Source organism: Corythoichthys intestinalis, chromosome 2, assembly GCF_030265065.1.
Source record: "Corythoichthys intestinalis isolate RoL2023-P3 chromosome 2, ASM3026506v1, whole genome shotgun sequence".
Classification (NCBI taxonomy): Eukaryota; Metazoa; Chordata; class Actinopteri; order Syngnathiformes; family Syngnathidae; genus Corythoichthys; species Corythoichthys intestinalis.
Genome location: NC_080396.1, coordinates 37,288,936 through 37,304,666, shown reverse-complemented (window position 1 = coordinate 37,304,666; position 15,731 = coordinate 37,288,936). Strand labels below are relative to the sequence as shown.

General features: G+C 39.5%; 1 protein-coding gene across 1 annotated transcript; it reads left to right on the top strand.

Annotated features, from left to right (window-relative positions):
- Positions 1–306: 306 nt before the first annotated feature.
- LOC130911824 (tripartite motif-containing protein 54-like) lies at positions 307–15,527 on the top strand. The gene is made up of 11 exons (XM_057829398.1): positions 307–1,361; positions 5,613–5,799; positions 6,125–6,288; positions 6,349–6,526; positions 7,150–7,245; positions 9,623–9,700; positions 9,793–9,948; positions 11,064–11,086; positions 11,175–11,299; positions 12,686–12,930; positions 15,203–15,527. Exons 2-11 carry the CDS (start codon positions 5,632–5,634, stop codon positions 15,287–15,289), a joined length of 1,320 nt encoding a protein of 439 aa, XP_057685381.1. The 5' UTR covers positions 307–1,361; positions 5,613–5,631; the 3' UTR covers positions 15,290–15,527.
- Positions 15,528–15,731: the final 204 nt, after the last annotated feature.

Sequence of the window (15,731 nt, the reverse complement as noted above, 5' to 3'; positions counted from 1 at the left end):
AAATTATACTGTAGCCATGCCCAAATGCATGATGGGAAGTGGAACCATGACTGTGCATAGTGCTACCAATTGATATATCTTCTCTGCGTTGGGAAATAACGTAAGGTGTTAAGAAAAAGATCAATTTCTACCTTGCTTCTCCACATTGCTTCCCATGATATTTCTAATCGTAGGGAGAGGGATTGTAAGGCTTTAGCCAATTAAAAAAAGGCTCCAAAGGCTGCCAAAATTCACTCTACTCATTTTATGCTGCCTCTTATCTCTCTATATTGGTAAGACGGCGCCATTACAGATTGAGCGTGACAATGCGTGAGTGAGTCGTGCAGCGCATGCATTAATTGTGTTAAATATTTTAACGTGATTCATTTTTTTAAAAATTAATTACCGTGGTTATCGGGATAAATTGAATAACCCTACCTTAAGCCTAAACTAAAGACTCTGGATGAGTGTAATATATTATGTTTGTAACGTTAAAAACAATTAGAAAACGATTTAATTCAAAAATATATATACATTAAAAAAAGGGATGGCCGATATTTTTTTGCCGATTCCGATACTTTGAAAATGACGTGATCGGACCCGATCGGCACATCTCTAATATATATATAAAACAAGAACACTTGTGTTTTTCACTTAAAAAAGGAGGTCATTTTTACTTCATAAACCTGAAGAAATACAGGAAAAAACTGAGAAGTTTTGGATTCTGCACCCCAAAAAATTCAAGTGCATCTCTTTGACCTAAAACAACAAAAAATATGTTCTCCAATGTTTTTAAACATAGGTACCCACTTTAACCTATTTCTTTGTATTTGTTAGGCCACGGAAAATTTATTACATCTGGACTATTCTGTTGTTTTAAACATATTTAGTTAATTAGGACAGATTAACACAATTACTTAATGCTCCAGAATGGAGGCATGACACAAATGGTTTTTTTTGGATGTGGCATTTAATTGTTTGCTTGTATATCTTTTAATACATTGATAATTTTGAAGTGTACACTGGTTTAGAACAATGATTCTAAATGGGTGGTACACGGGCTCCCTCTAGTTATTAACGGACCAACATTTGGGCCTACTACACCACTGTATTTTTCTTGATCGTGTGTGCATGCAATTGGAGAGTACTGCTTGTTCTTAATCTGTCACTGCCTCATATGGCTCGTCCGGGTGTGTGTGTATCAGATTTAGCTCTCCGTCACAAGAGCAGCTGCAGATCATAATGCACCTCAACAACCGAAGGACCTCTGATAACACATACCCACCAGTAATTGCCAACATTGTATGCATACAGACGCTGCAGGACTCACACTGTTAGATTCCAAGAGGATCATAAAGTGAAACACAAAAGAAGAAGAAAAGGTATGTCAACTTGTTCTCTAGTTTTTCTTTGTGTGTCATCCAGGCCCTTCACAAGGTTTGATGGACGGGTAGGATTAAGCCCGCTGGAGATGCACAAGATATGAGTGAACATAGCAGACATGCACACATTTCATGACAGTGAAATCAATGATTAAGACATTTGATGTTCAATGTTTTCGACAAAGATAATGGTTGCCTTAGCTCAATTAATCCTTTACAGTGATCCCTTGTTTTTCGCGGTTAATGGGGACCAGGACCCGCCGCGATAAGTGAAAAACCGCGCACCCCCTAACCCCCAAAAAATGTGTTCAATGTATTCAGATTTAGCATTGGAAAGATAAATATATGAGACATGTTGTTTTTTTAAAAATTTTACCTAAGTATAATTGAAAAAAAAACCAAACATTTTAATAAATGGGTTTTAAACACTTCAAATCTAATAATTATGGTAAGTTTTAAAAATGTTATTGTCCCACCAAATTATTTTTAAACAAGAATAAAGCAGAAAAATGCTTGGCTTTATTAAATGCTTCATTGAGTGAGTCCACTCAAATCCGCTCACTTACACAAAATGAGTTGCCACAGCAACCGTTTAACAAGTTAAACGATGATTGATGCATGTGGCACTTTGATCTTGCCAGAGGAAAGAACTTCAAACATTAAATGTCTGTCAATCATCGTTTACCTTAATAAGCATATGCAGTGCATTCGCAACCTGACCAACAAAGAGCAGGGAGAGGGAGGGAGGGAGCGAGAGTGAGACTATGTGATCGGCTCGGGACAGCTCATCTGTTCAAATTAGTGCTGCAATGATTAATCGATTAACTCGGGTAATGCGATTAGAAAAAAGCTTTGAATCAAATTTTGCTGCTTTTAGTATTTGATTAGAGTGGTGGTGTTAATGATTTGTTTTGAAAGAGTTTACATTTAGTTTTATTGGTTTGTATGGATACAATGCCCTCTAGTGGCAACGGTGACTATGACATAACTCATTTAACATGGCTGAATCCAGCTGCTCCCTGTTAAGACCAACATAAGGTAAGTTTAACTAATAGTTTTTTAATGCATTCATAATTTAGTTTATAGGTATATTTAGCCTTTTTTTGTGGGAATATGTGTCTGAACGATTTAAAAAAAAATAAAAATAAAAAATAAAAAAAAAGCATTTTATAGCATTACGCTAGTGGGCTTTTGCTATGCAGGTTAGGCAATTGTTCTTTTATTGTACATAGATCCTCATTTATTCATTTTTATCTATTCTGCAATGCATTAAATGTTCCTAATCTGATTACTCGATTATTCAAATGAACTAGTTAATAGGTTAAGCGACTACTAAAATAATCGGTAGCTGCAGCACTATTTCAGATGAAGCTCCATGAAGCATTAACACTTTTGGCCAACTGTGCCGGTTGATACAGTATGCTGTATTCACTCTATGACGTCATCTAGAGGTCAAAATGTAGAATTGCTTAATTTCCAGCGTAGCACCATCACGTAGAAAAATACACACCCAAGGGAATAGCGACCATCATGAAACACAGTAGGCTATTAGAAATAGGAACGTGCCCATGATACTTTGCAGTAGTGGTTGTAAATAAATAAGGAAAATTAAAACCGTAAATGTCTATACTGCGTGAGCGGACGATGTGTAATTTATTTTGCACCTCTTGTTGTTGGCATGTTGACATGAGCTGCGCAATACTGAATTTCTCTGTTGTAAAATGAATACATTCTTATTTATATAATTAATTTTGACAAGAAAATTCTTCTTGTTACTGACCGGAAAATACATCCTCTTTTTGGCTCCATCCATTGTTCCAATTTCCAAACATACAAGATGCAAATATCGCCAGTTGATGATGCGCGAGGGACTTTATCGTGTTTTGCTGCGCCTTTTTCCTATTCAAATCATAGGCGGACTAACCCAAACCAGCGAACCACTTCTGAATCAGTCACGTGGTACTGTGATTCAGGATGGTCCGAATGTAATTGTTTATGTCACCGAACCGCGCACCATATCACGGTTCGCTTTGCGGCTGCGGTGATTACCAGGGGTGTGACAAAATATCGAAATGGTGATATATCGTTATACTTTGCATTCCAAAAGGTTATCGATACGCTCATGCCAGGAATCGAGATATTGTTATAAAAAATAAGAATAAGAAGAAACCAACAAGTTGCTACCAAAATCTTCCACCCTAATAATGTCTCAGTTAACTCTATGGCTGCCATTAATGGCCCTCCACGCCCAATCCATTAAGACTGGGAACGGCCTCAGTGTCAGGATTAGCGATAAAACAGCATAACATACGATGCCAACATTCTCACACTCGCAAGGGATTCACACAAATACTGGGTTCTAGACCACATGGCTGATTTAGGTACACTTCACCACTCCCAATCTCTTATCTCCTAGACCCCACCCCGGTCTCTTTCTTTGGTTATCAGGCCAACCGGTGTCAACCGGAAATACAACTAGCTAACTATAGCACTGACATATTCATAGAGTGGGCGTTTAATGTACTTCTTGTTGTTTTTGCTTTTTCTGTCTCTCTCTCCCTCTTTTCTTTTGTTCCCCCATAACCCCTGCCCGTTCGCTACTTTCTCGTTGAATGATCACAATAGATGTTTGTCATACTCGCATGTGATACATTAAAACTGTTCAGATTAGGGCTGCAGCTATCGAATATTTTAGTAGTCGATTAATCGATTGAGAGTTAGTTCGAATAATCGAGTAATCGGATAAAGAACATGAAAAATTAAAATACCTAAGCTGAGCCTCAAACGGTATAGTTTAAAAAAAAAATTTTTTAAATGAGGATCTATGTAAAACAAAAGAACAAACGGTATAGTTTTTTTTTTTTTTTTAATGAGGATCTATGTAAAACAAAAGAACAATTGGCTAACTTAAATTTAAAAAGTCCGCTAGCTTAAATGCTATAAAATGCTTTTTCCATGCTCTTAACAAATGGTTCAGACACATTCCCACAAAAAACGGCTAAATATACCTATAAACTAAATTATGAATGCATTAAAAAACATTAGCTCAAACAAAAACTTAGCTTACGTTGGTCTTAAAATTGGAGCAGTTGGATTCAGCCATGTGAAAAGAGGCAGACCAGAGGACAGTGCATCCACCCTAATCAATAAAACTAAATGCACACACTTTCAAAATAAACCATTACAACGCCACTTTAATTAAACGAATACTCGAAGCAACAAAATTTAATTCGAATATTTTTTTCTAATCGAATACTCGAGTTAATCGATTAATCGTTGCAGCACTAGTTCAGATCGATCGGACACTCAGATCTCCATTCTCCATGTCAAGCAGCTGAACAGGACAGGTTTAAAAGACAGGTTTAAAAAATAAAATAAAAGAGTGGGAAGGGCGAATGACCTTCATTCGTTCGAAACCTGAGCATTCACAGTCCCCCTTGTTTTATTTTCGGGGCATTTACATGTCAATTTGTGTTCATTTTAGGACATTTACAGGTCACTTCCCGTTGAGTTAGAGTCACTGCCTATTCATTTGGGAGATTCCCAGGTCACTTTCTCTTCTGTAACCCAAAATCAACAGGAAGTGACCCATAAAATACCCCAAAATCAACAGGTAATGACCTAAAATGGCCCAGAATTACCTCGTTGCCTGGCATTGTCTGCCACTGGCGGCCATAGAAATGGGAGGGGCCCATTTTAAGTGGAAGAGGTTCATTCACTGCCACCTTTCCAGTTCGAATGGATTGGACGTCTACTAGTGATAAATTTACAGCAGAAGGATTAAAATAGCTTGTTTTTCAGTTTATTAGTTATTCTGTGGAATATTATAGAATGATTTCCTAACCAATGTATCGATAGTCATTTAATCGCCATATCGTAAGAGCGTCGTTATCGCGAGCTTTGTATCGCAAGTGGTATCTACATTCATCAATTCCAATTGTGGAAATAGCCGTCAATTCTAATGACCCACATCAATCAACTCAGTCAATTCTAATGGTGGCTGTAGCCATCAATCCAATGGGAATTGTGAAAATTTACTGACCAACAGAGAAAAGTTTCTCCACATATTTCTCCAAACGTGTCATTTTGTAGTATTTGAAGTAAGATTTTAGCTAAGTCTATTGTCTCGTGAGCACAAAAAGTTCAATTTCTGGGTCAAGCAGTCAGCATTATAAAAGGTTGATGTGATTTAACATAGTTAAACATCACGTACTGTAAGTACAAGTTATATACGTATTTACACAACAACAGGAAATGCAGGGCTGAAGCCATGTCTCTGAGTCAGCTGCAAAAAGGCGGAGCAGAGTGTGAGGCAGACTTTGCCACTCTGGAGAAGCAGCTGATGTGTCCCATCTGTACGGAGCTTCTTCAAAAGCCCATCGTCATCCTACCCTGCCAGCACAACCTATGTAGGAGGTGTGCCGATGCGCTCTATCAGGTCCGTGCTTGACTTCCTATTTACTTCCATGACAAGCTACACAACCCAAAGCTGCTGCCCACTCATATGTCAGTACATATGTTTATCCATCCATCCATCCATCCATCCATCCATCCATCCATCCATCCATCCATCCATCCATCCATCCATACATCCATACATCCATCCATCCATACATCCATCCATCCATCCATCCATCCACCCACCCATCCTTTTTTTTTTTTTAATGATTTTTCCTCATCATTCCTAGAATGCATCTCAATCTAGGTGAATTCTGGTTTTGGCCAAGCCTTACTCTAGTCTTGAACACTGTTTTTTTTTTCAGTCTCAGAACACTTTGATGCTGAGCAGCGGCAGCTTTTGCTGTCCATCATGTCACCAGAAGGTGGTCCTGGATTGCCACGGTGTCTACGGCCTGCAGCGCAATCTTCTGGTGGAGAACATTATCGACATATACAAACATGAAGTCTGCGGTCACAGTGGCAGCAGGTGGGAATAAAAACACACATGTGAGGAAGATGAGTTCTTGAGGCCTGACTTCTTGTCCAGGTCCCTCCCTCTCCCGCCTTCGCTTCCTGCTCAGGTGATTTGCTCACAGCACTCGGACGAGAAGGTCAACATCTACTGTGTCTCCTGCCAGCTGGCCATCTGCTCCCTCTGTAAGGTTTTTGGAGAGCATGAGTCCTGCCAGGTGCAATCTCTGGAAGATGCCATGCAGCACAAGAAGGTCTATTAATCCAATTATTCACTGATCATCAATCAGTTCTTTAATCAAATCACATTTTATATTTAGCCCTTTTCAAAAGCCCAGGAGGTCCTCAAAGTGCTGTAAAACAAAGCAAAATATAGTACAAGATACATAAAAGGGAGGAAAGTACAAGACAATAATTTATCTTTTTATAATTTTTTTCATTGATCCAGAAGTCCTTCATCTAGAAGTCCTTCATCTGACCATCAGTTTATGCATTTATCCTTTCATCAGTTCACAGATTTGTACGTTTTGTTGCACCTGAATTTTCTCTTTCCAATGTATGATGCAAGTTCCATAAAGTGGTACATGAATGACTTTGGTGTAAAGGAAAGAGTCCATTTGTCTCTTCTTCTTTCTCACTTCTCTCAGGTCCAACATGTTGTACTAAGGGCAACTTTAATGGTTCACAGGTTTCTAGGTACACTTGAAGAACTCAACCAATTGAAACACATACATAGACCTTCACACAGTTTATGCGTAAAAACAACAACATAGCACACCACAGCAGTTACATGATTTCCCCCTCAATGAAAATCCTCACTGGTTGTAATGCTTTCGGGCAACTAATATTATCATCCATCATTCAATCTACTTTGCAGGACGAACTGAGGGAAAGTGTGGCTTCAGTGGTGGAGATCAACCAGAAAATTAGAGCAATAATGGACGAGCTCGATGAAAAGTGCAGGAAAATCGAGGTGGGTCCACCCTGTCATACATTTTGGAAGCAATCATGTGACCTTTCTAATAAAAATACACACGGTACATCTGCATTTTAGTCTCAAAGGGATCTATGGATAGAAAGACTTGTAGTTCTTAAAAGATAAACTATAAAAAAGTAAAAATAATTTGGATATTGAAACCCATCTTGATGTTTTCGTTTTTATACAATTTGTTAAATTAGTTTAACTAGTAGGTCGCCATGTTGATGACATCGCAGGGCGGTGATATCACATGCTTGCACCAGAGTATGACTCTAGCGCAGTACTTCTCAAATAGTGGGGCGCGCCCCCCCAGGGGGGCGCAGAGCGACGCCAGGGGTGGCGCGTGTGACCTCGGGGAACATGCTTTTTTTTTTTTTTGCCGTACTCGAATAAAGTGTACTTGCACATCCACTCAGTTGGTGGCAGTGGCGCTCTCATTTTCAAAGTGCGCGCAGTATTTTTGAAGTAAGCAAGAGCACACGGAAGAGATTCATGAAGAGCTGGAGAGCTGTGTGCGCCGTTTTTGAAAGCCGTTTTCCGGCCGGAGTCACGCAGCGACCCACCGTCTTCTCCGGCTCTCACGTGTCCGCCTGAGAAGTGCCATTTTCGGCTTGGGATCGTCACGACGACCGCCCTCACCTACGGTTCTCCCTTGGCCGCCGAGAATGCGCTTTTTTCGGGCCGTTTGCCATAAGCTTTGACATTTAATACAGTGTTAGACGAGGAAAGACCACTGTTTACTGTTTCTAAAAATGATTATAGCGGACAGCCGGAAGCCAAATCAATTAAGACGCCACTTAAAGACATTATACCCCAATCTCATTGATAAGCCGATTGGTTGTTTTTCAGTGAAAACGTGCCGAATATTGCCAACAATCGTCCCACTTTGTCAGTGTTATATCAGTTGTCAGGAAAATCCTTAATCAGTAAACCAGTGAGCACTGTTAGCATGCTCAGTGCAATATAACCCCACATAATTGCAAACTGGAGGTGACACTGGGAGCAGCGAAAATAAAAACTTTTCTTCTGTCCAAAGACACTTTTTTTCTTCTTCTTCTATTCAGTTTTGTTTTTTCGGTAACATTTTTTGCCATATTGCCCTCATGTGTTAATGTTTCTAATCAATTTGAATTTGTTGTAATTGACTGATTTTATTTTTCAGTATCAAATGGTCAAAAATGTACCTTGAGTGTATTTTTACACTTTGGATGTGCCTTTTTTTTTTTTTTTTTTTTTTTTTTTTTTTAAATTCAGGCTAATTGATGCGCGTTGTCTTTTCTGTTACAAACAAAACAATGGTAATAGTTATACTTTATAAGTTGAACTGTTATTTTCTCTAATAGAAAAAAAGGATACAATGTGAGCCAGAGGCATACTTATAATAGTAATATTATAGACAAATGATGCTGTTTACAGTGACGGCAGAATTGGGGGGGGGGGGCGCGAAACATTTACGTCTTCCTTGGGGGGGGGGGGCGTAACAGAAAATAATTGAGAACCACTGCTCTAGCGACATAAACATGTTGTCTGTTCAACCTTTTCAATTTGAACCCGAGAGGAACATTAATGAGCATGACAGCACTGTCAATATTTCACAAAACGAGCAGCAAAAGCAAAATGAACAGGAAAGACTCAATGAGACAAGACGAGAGTAGCAAAAAAAAACGGTGTTCTGCCAAAATGTGCTACACCGGTAAAAAGTCTACAAGAGGCGAATTTCACACCCAAAGTACTACCGTGCGCTTTCAGCTTGTTTTGGTTAGATGCATACAGACAGAACATACTAAAGATACTTTAAGAAAATACTTGAACGTATTAATATCAAATAAGGATGGTTGAAATATGCTACGTGACTAATGTGGTCAAGAAAACACAATACTTAAAAGTATGCGAGGGAAATACATGCAAAAATATTTGAAGCAATGAAAAGGTAATAAAATACTCAATAAGAACAAAAATCGTAAGTACTCCGATCAGCGCATGTGTTGGACTTCTCGCCGCGTAGAAGGAATTGCAGTAACCCAGTAGTATTCGTTTAGTGACAGTGACAATCTACATCATCACCCCGATCGTCCATTGCTCGCTTAAAACATGGCGCCCTCCGTAGGTCAAAACATGTACTAAATATTATTTTAAATCATTGGCAATATTTTATGTGTTTTTAATAACCTATTTTAGTAAAATAGAACAATTGTGACTTATTAGAGCCTACAAGTCTTGAAGTCCGAGGTTCCCTTTAAGTGTTTTATTGACTGTACTGTAGGTGTGTCTCTGTTGGGTAATTACTTGCCCTTTTGGAGGCTGGGGGTGAAATTATGGGTGTTGTAGTTTTTCTTGTTGTTGTTTTATATTTATTTGTTTTTCTGTTTAGGAGACCTGCAAGACTCACAAACAAAATGTATACGACAAGTTCAGACGAATGTCCTCAATCGTGGAGGAAAGACTTAGTGTGAGATTAAAGCCAACACGTCCTATTATGGCGAGCGTACCAGGACTATACAATACAGGAGCATTTCTTGCATGTGTGTTGTCATCACGAAGGCCATGACGGAGAGAATCAGCAAAGAAGAAGAAGAAAAGGCAGGCGGTGTCCGGCTGCTTGTGCGTTGCTATGGAGATAGTGTAGAGGCTAACCGGAAGTTGTTGGAGAAAGCAGTCAGCGCTTTGGAGGATCCCGACATGGTGGATTTTATTCAGGTGGTGAAATTTCTATAGGGATTAAAGTGATGAACATGGATCCTCCACCTTTGTAGAGTTTATATATGTGGGTAATTATAATACTGTATATAAGGCCTGAACGATATTGGAAAACACTTGTTGCGATTTTTTGAGGGTTTGCGATATATTGCGATATTATATTGCGATAATAAATTTTCACTAGATGACTTGAATAGCTGTTTGGAAAGACTTTGGATGACTCACCATCACCACAGTGTACAGTGATCCCACGTTTTTCGCGGTTAATGGGGACTAGAACCCGCCGCGATAAGTGAAAAACCATGTAGTAGCGCACCCTCCCACCTCCCAATTTTTAAATTTTTTTTGTGTGTGTGTGTGTGTGTTTTTTTTGTGCTCAATGTATTTATTCAGATTTTGCATTGGAAAGAGATACATATAAGACATTTTTTCTCACTTTCCCCCAAAAGTGATTTTAAAAATGTATATAAATAATTGGTTTGTAAGCACTTCAAATTTCATAATTATGATCAGTTTTAAACATAACTGTCCAACCAAATCATTTTTGAACAAGAATAAATTACTGTAGTAGATAAATGCTTGGCTTTATTAAATGCTTCTGTTTATCTACCTTAGCTGTGACCGTAAGAATGACATGTAGAAATTTGAAACTCCTCATGATCACTTCTGGCATTTATATGTCTCCAACGTCTCCACACACACACACATTCATTACAGCGCGGCTTCCTTGCAGAAACTGTTTAACAAGTTAAACGATGATTGACAGATGCCCGTGTGAAGTCTGCTTCTTTGGCCAGATCAAAGCCACCGTTAACTTTAATAAGCAAGTGCCGCAGTGACTGAGAGGAACAAAGGCCTGGGAGAGGGAGGGTGTGATATCACAGGTGCTTGCGATGGGACTATCGCGCACATCGCGATGGCGATGTTTAAACGATATATCGTTCAGGCTTACTGTATATCTATAACATAAAGTATCAATCCACTGAATACACTAACATTTCCAGGGCATGTGAAAATAGAAAAAAAAAATGTTCCTGTCAAAATGACACAGTTGAACATTCTCAGCTGTTCTATATAAATAAACTAATCTGTTTTTTCTCTGTCTTCAATTACAGAATTCCAAAGATTTGATCACAAAGTGAGTAGTCACACTGACTGATGGTGTCAATCAAAATGTTATTTTCCTGACTGTAAAAACCACAAGACCCCCTGTCATGGCTCCCCAGGGTCAAAACTGCCAGTAGCTTCCATCTGGTTGAGATGCTGAAACCAAGTAACCAAAAGATGAAACGTTACAGATGCAACTTCAGGCAGCAGGAGTCCGCAATTGCTGCCATTGACTTCATCACATGTATGTCACAATGAACCCTTTTTCATGCAAGATTTATGATTTTTTTTTGGGGGGGGGGGCTGCCATTGACAGTGCTAGATATCCAATCCATTTTGCCTGGGAGGGGCGATTGCACAAACATACAGTATACACTCACCGGCCGCTTTATTAGGTACACCATGCTAGTGACGGGTCGGACCCACTTGTGCCTTCAGAACTGCCTCAATTCTTCGTGGCATAGATTCAACAAGGTGCTGGAAGCATTCCTCAGAGAGTTTGGTCCATATTGACATGATGGGTCGGCTGCACATCCATGATGCGAATCTCCCGTTCCACCACATCCTAAAGATGCTCTATTGGATTGAGATCTGGTGACTGTGGAGGCCATTTGAGTACAGTGAACTCATTGTCATGTTCAAGAAACCAGTCTGAGATGATTCCAGCTTTATGACATGGCGCATTATCCTGCTGAAAGTAGCCATCAGAAGTTGGGATGGACATGGTCAGCAACAATACTCAGGTAGGCTGTGGCGTTCCAACGATGCTCAATTGGTACCAAGGGGCCCAAAGAGTGCCAAGAAAATATTCCCCACACCATTACACCACCACTACCAGCCTGAACCGTTGACACAAGGCAGGATGGATCCATGCTTTCATGTTGTTGACCCTACCATCCGAATGTCGCTGCAGAAATCGAGACTCATCAGACCGGGCACCGTTTTTCCAATCTTCTATTGTCCAATTTCGATGAGCTTGTGCAAATTGTAGCCTCAGTTTTCTGTTCTTAGCTGAAAGGAGTGGCAACCGGCGTGGTCTTCTGCCGCTGTAGCCCATCTGCCTCAAAGTTCGACGTACTGTGCGTTCAGAGATGCTCTTCTGCCTACCTTGGTTGTAACGGGTGGTGATTTGAGTCACTGTTGCCTTTGTATCAGCTCGAACCAGTCTGGCCATTCTCCTCTGACCTCTGGCATCAACAAGGCATTTCCGCCCACAGAACTGCCGCTCACTGGATATTTGTTCTTTTTCAGACCATTCTCTGTAAACCCTAGAGATGGTTGTGCGTGAAAATCCCAGTAGATCAGAAGTTTCTGAAATACTCAGACCAGCCCTTCTGGCACCAACAACCATGCCACGTTCAAAGTCACTCAAATCACCTTTCTTCCCCATACTGATGCTCGATTTGAACTGCAGGAGATTGTCTTAAACCATGTCTACATGCCTAAATGCACTGAGTTGTCGCCATGTGATTGGCTGATTAGAAATTAAGTGTTAACTAGCAGTTGGACAGGTGTACCTAATAAAGTGGCCGGTGAGTGTACAGTATATGCAGTATATTAGGGTGGGCAACAAGTTGAGGTAACTAAGTTGCCAGATTCATCCATTTCAAATCATTCCCCTCTTTTCCAGTTGGAGATCCTTTGGAAAGCACCCAAAATACAGAATCTCCAGAACATTCAGAAGTTGAGGATGTGTCCACACAAGTCCCCCTTTCGCAGGCAGAACCAACATTGGCGCCTCCTGAATGCTCTATCCAAGATCGGCCTATAGAATGTGAGAAGGAGCAAGTCCTTATGAAAGAGGAGGCGCAAGGAGAGGCTAAGGAATGTTCTGCATCGCAGGAGGAAATGGCTGCTCAAATAAACACGCAACAGGTAAGTGATTATCATACCTGTACCTGAGTTATGCTTCTGTTCTGGATATACCCTTAATTAAAAATATTGAAAATGCATTATCAATTACTTAAAATTGGCAAATCCATCTATTTATTGTAATGTGGATCTCATGGACAAAAAAAAAAAAATCTTGTGCAATATGATGTATATACAGGGGTGAACGTGGAAAACCACTCAAACATCTATAGGTTTTCATATTTTAGTCAGGATAGTATGCAAACAATGACAGAACGGGGAAAAATAAGTAAGTGAACCCTCTGCCTGAGAAGACATAAAGAGCAATTGAAACCAATTTTTACCACACAATTTAAGTCAGGTTTGTGCCCAATCCTTGATGAGTGGTTTAAAGCTGCCCTGCCCACTATAAAACACACACCTGGGAAGAATTGTCTGATGTGCATCATGGCTCGGTCAGAAGAGCTGTCTGAAGACCTGCGATCAAGGATTGTTGATTGAATAAAGCTTGGAAAGGATACAAAACCATCTCTAAATGTCTGGATGTTCATCAATCGACAGTCAGAGAAGTTGTCTACAAATGAAGACATTTTGTCACTGTTGCTTCTCTCCCAGGGAGTGGCCGTCCACCAAAGATGACGCCAAGCGTTCAGCCCAGAATACTCAGAAAGGTACAAAAAGAACCCTAGAATGCCTGCTAAAGTCTTACAGAAATCACTGGCACAGTCCAATATCTCGGTACACACATCAACTATATGTAAAACTATGGCCAAGAATGGCGTTAATGTAAGGATTCCACGGAGGAAGTCACTGCTGTCTAAAAAAACACATTGTTGCCCATTTAATGTTCACAATAAAGGCACTTGGACACTCCACAGTTGAATTGTTTGGGAGTAACACACAATGTCATGTGTGGAGGAAAAATGGAACAGCTCACCATTATCAACACCTCATCGCCACCGTGAAGCATGGTGGAGGGAGCATCATGATTTGGGGCTGTTTTGCTGCCTCAGGGTCTGGACAACTTGCAATCATTAATGGAAGAATGAATTCAGAAGTTTATCAGGATGTTTTGCAGGAAAACCTGTGGCTGTCTGTCAGACAGTTGAAGCAAAAAAGAGGATGGTTGCTGCAACGAGACAATGATCAGAAGAACGAAATACATGTTCTGGAGTGGCCAAGTCAAAGTCCAGACTTGAACCCAATTGAGATGCCAAATGACAGCGATTCATGCCAAATATCCCAGGAATCTGGCTGAACTACAGCAGTTTTGTAGAGAAGAATGGGCCAAGGTTAGTCCTGATCAATGTGCCAGACTGATCTGCAGCTACAGGAAGCGTCTGATTGAAATTATTGCTGCCAAAGGCTGGGCCACAAAATATCAAATGTGATGCTTCACTTATTTTTCCCCCTTCTGTCATTGATTGCATACTATCCTCACTAAAATATGAAAACCTATCAATGCTTGGGTGGTTTTAGCAGAGTTTTTTCATCTGTGAGTGATTTTATGCAGAAATGTGAGCAATTCCAAAAGGTTCAGATACCTTTTCATTCCACTGTATGTTCTTAAGTAGTTAAAATTGAGAATTTGCATTTGGATGTGAAGAAATGAGGGAAAGTAAAAATTAGATGATTGTTGGGGTTGCTGGTGTTTTTGTTAACTTTTATTTTGCAAATCATAGAAAAAATACTATTTTGAATGAAAACCAAGTTTTTTTAAAGTGTTATAAGAATACCTGTGTTAAAATCTGTTTTCTTTGATTTCAGTGGTTTTAGGAGGTTTTAAAAAATGTGGCAAGAAATCCTAGCCACTTTCACCCCTGTGTATATATACTATATTAAGGCAGTCAATTATTTTGTTTTTTTTTTCTTAACAACTAAATCAAATTAATCATACTTACTACATTTTCATTGTCTGGGTGTCTTAGACTAACATTTTTACTTGAATGTATGTCCGTTCTGTCCATTAATCTATTAATTTGCCATCCACAATTAGAGTGGAGGAGCATTTCGTTAAAAAAAAACTCAGATGAACCTACTTCAACATTTTTTGTGATTTTACGTGTTTAATTTTTTAAAATCCTTGATACAATTAGACTGTATCGATCTATGTCCAATGTCATTTTGCGGGGCATATAAACTGTAATTAGTAGTGGGGCCTGCGGGCAGCTAGTTGCCTACCATAGTTTTACATCTTCACTTCCTCAGTCTCCTATTTTTGTGTTTCTCTTGATATGCTTTCCCTGACATTCTTTTTCACCAACGTGTCCCCTTCCTCCTTTGTGCTCTTCTGCAGGCTGTCATTGCACTGTTCTACCTCGTGGCCTTCCTGGTTCTCTTGCAGAAGGCTTGGTCCTACATAGGCTGCTTTATCATCAGGTAGTGTCAGCGGGAGAAGCATCCCTCTCCACCTACCCATCGGCTAAATTTCTGGAAAAATAACAACTATACCGATTCAGATTTGTAGTCTGATCTTCATGTACCCAAAGAATAAACAGTCTGCCTGAACTAATTTGACACAAACAATGATGTTTTTATATTTCCATTGAAAATAAAATATTGTAAACATATTTGTAATATCAGAAATATTATGTATTTGCACGTTTGTTTGGATTATGACTTTTTCGATCTGCTCAATAAATGCTAAAAATGAGTTTACCGTATTTTTATTTATTTTTTGAACCAGTTAAAACAAATTGTCCACAAATTGTGATATCGTATCATTTGAAGATAATGCGGAATTTCTGAGGCAAACTTGTATTTTCACACTCTCACTAGTTCTAATGAAGAGCCATTGAATTTAATGTTCAGACTGCAAAAGCAAT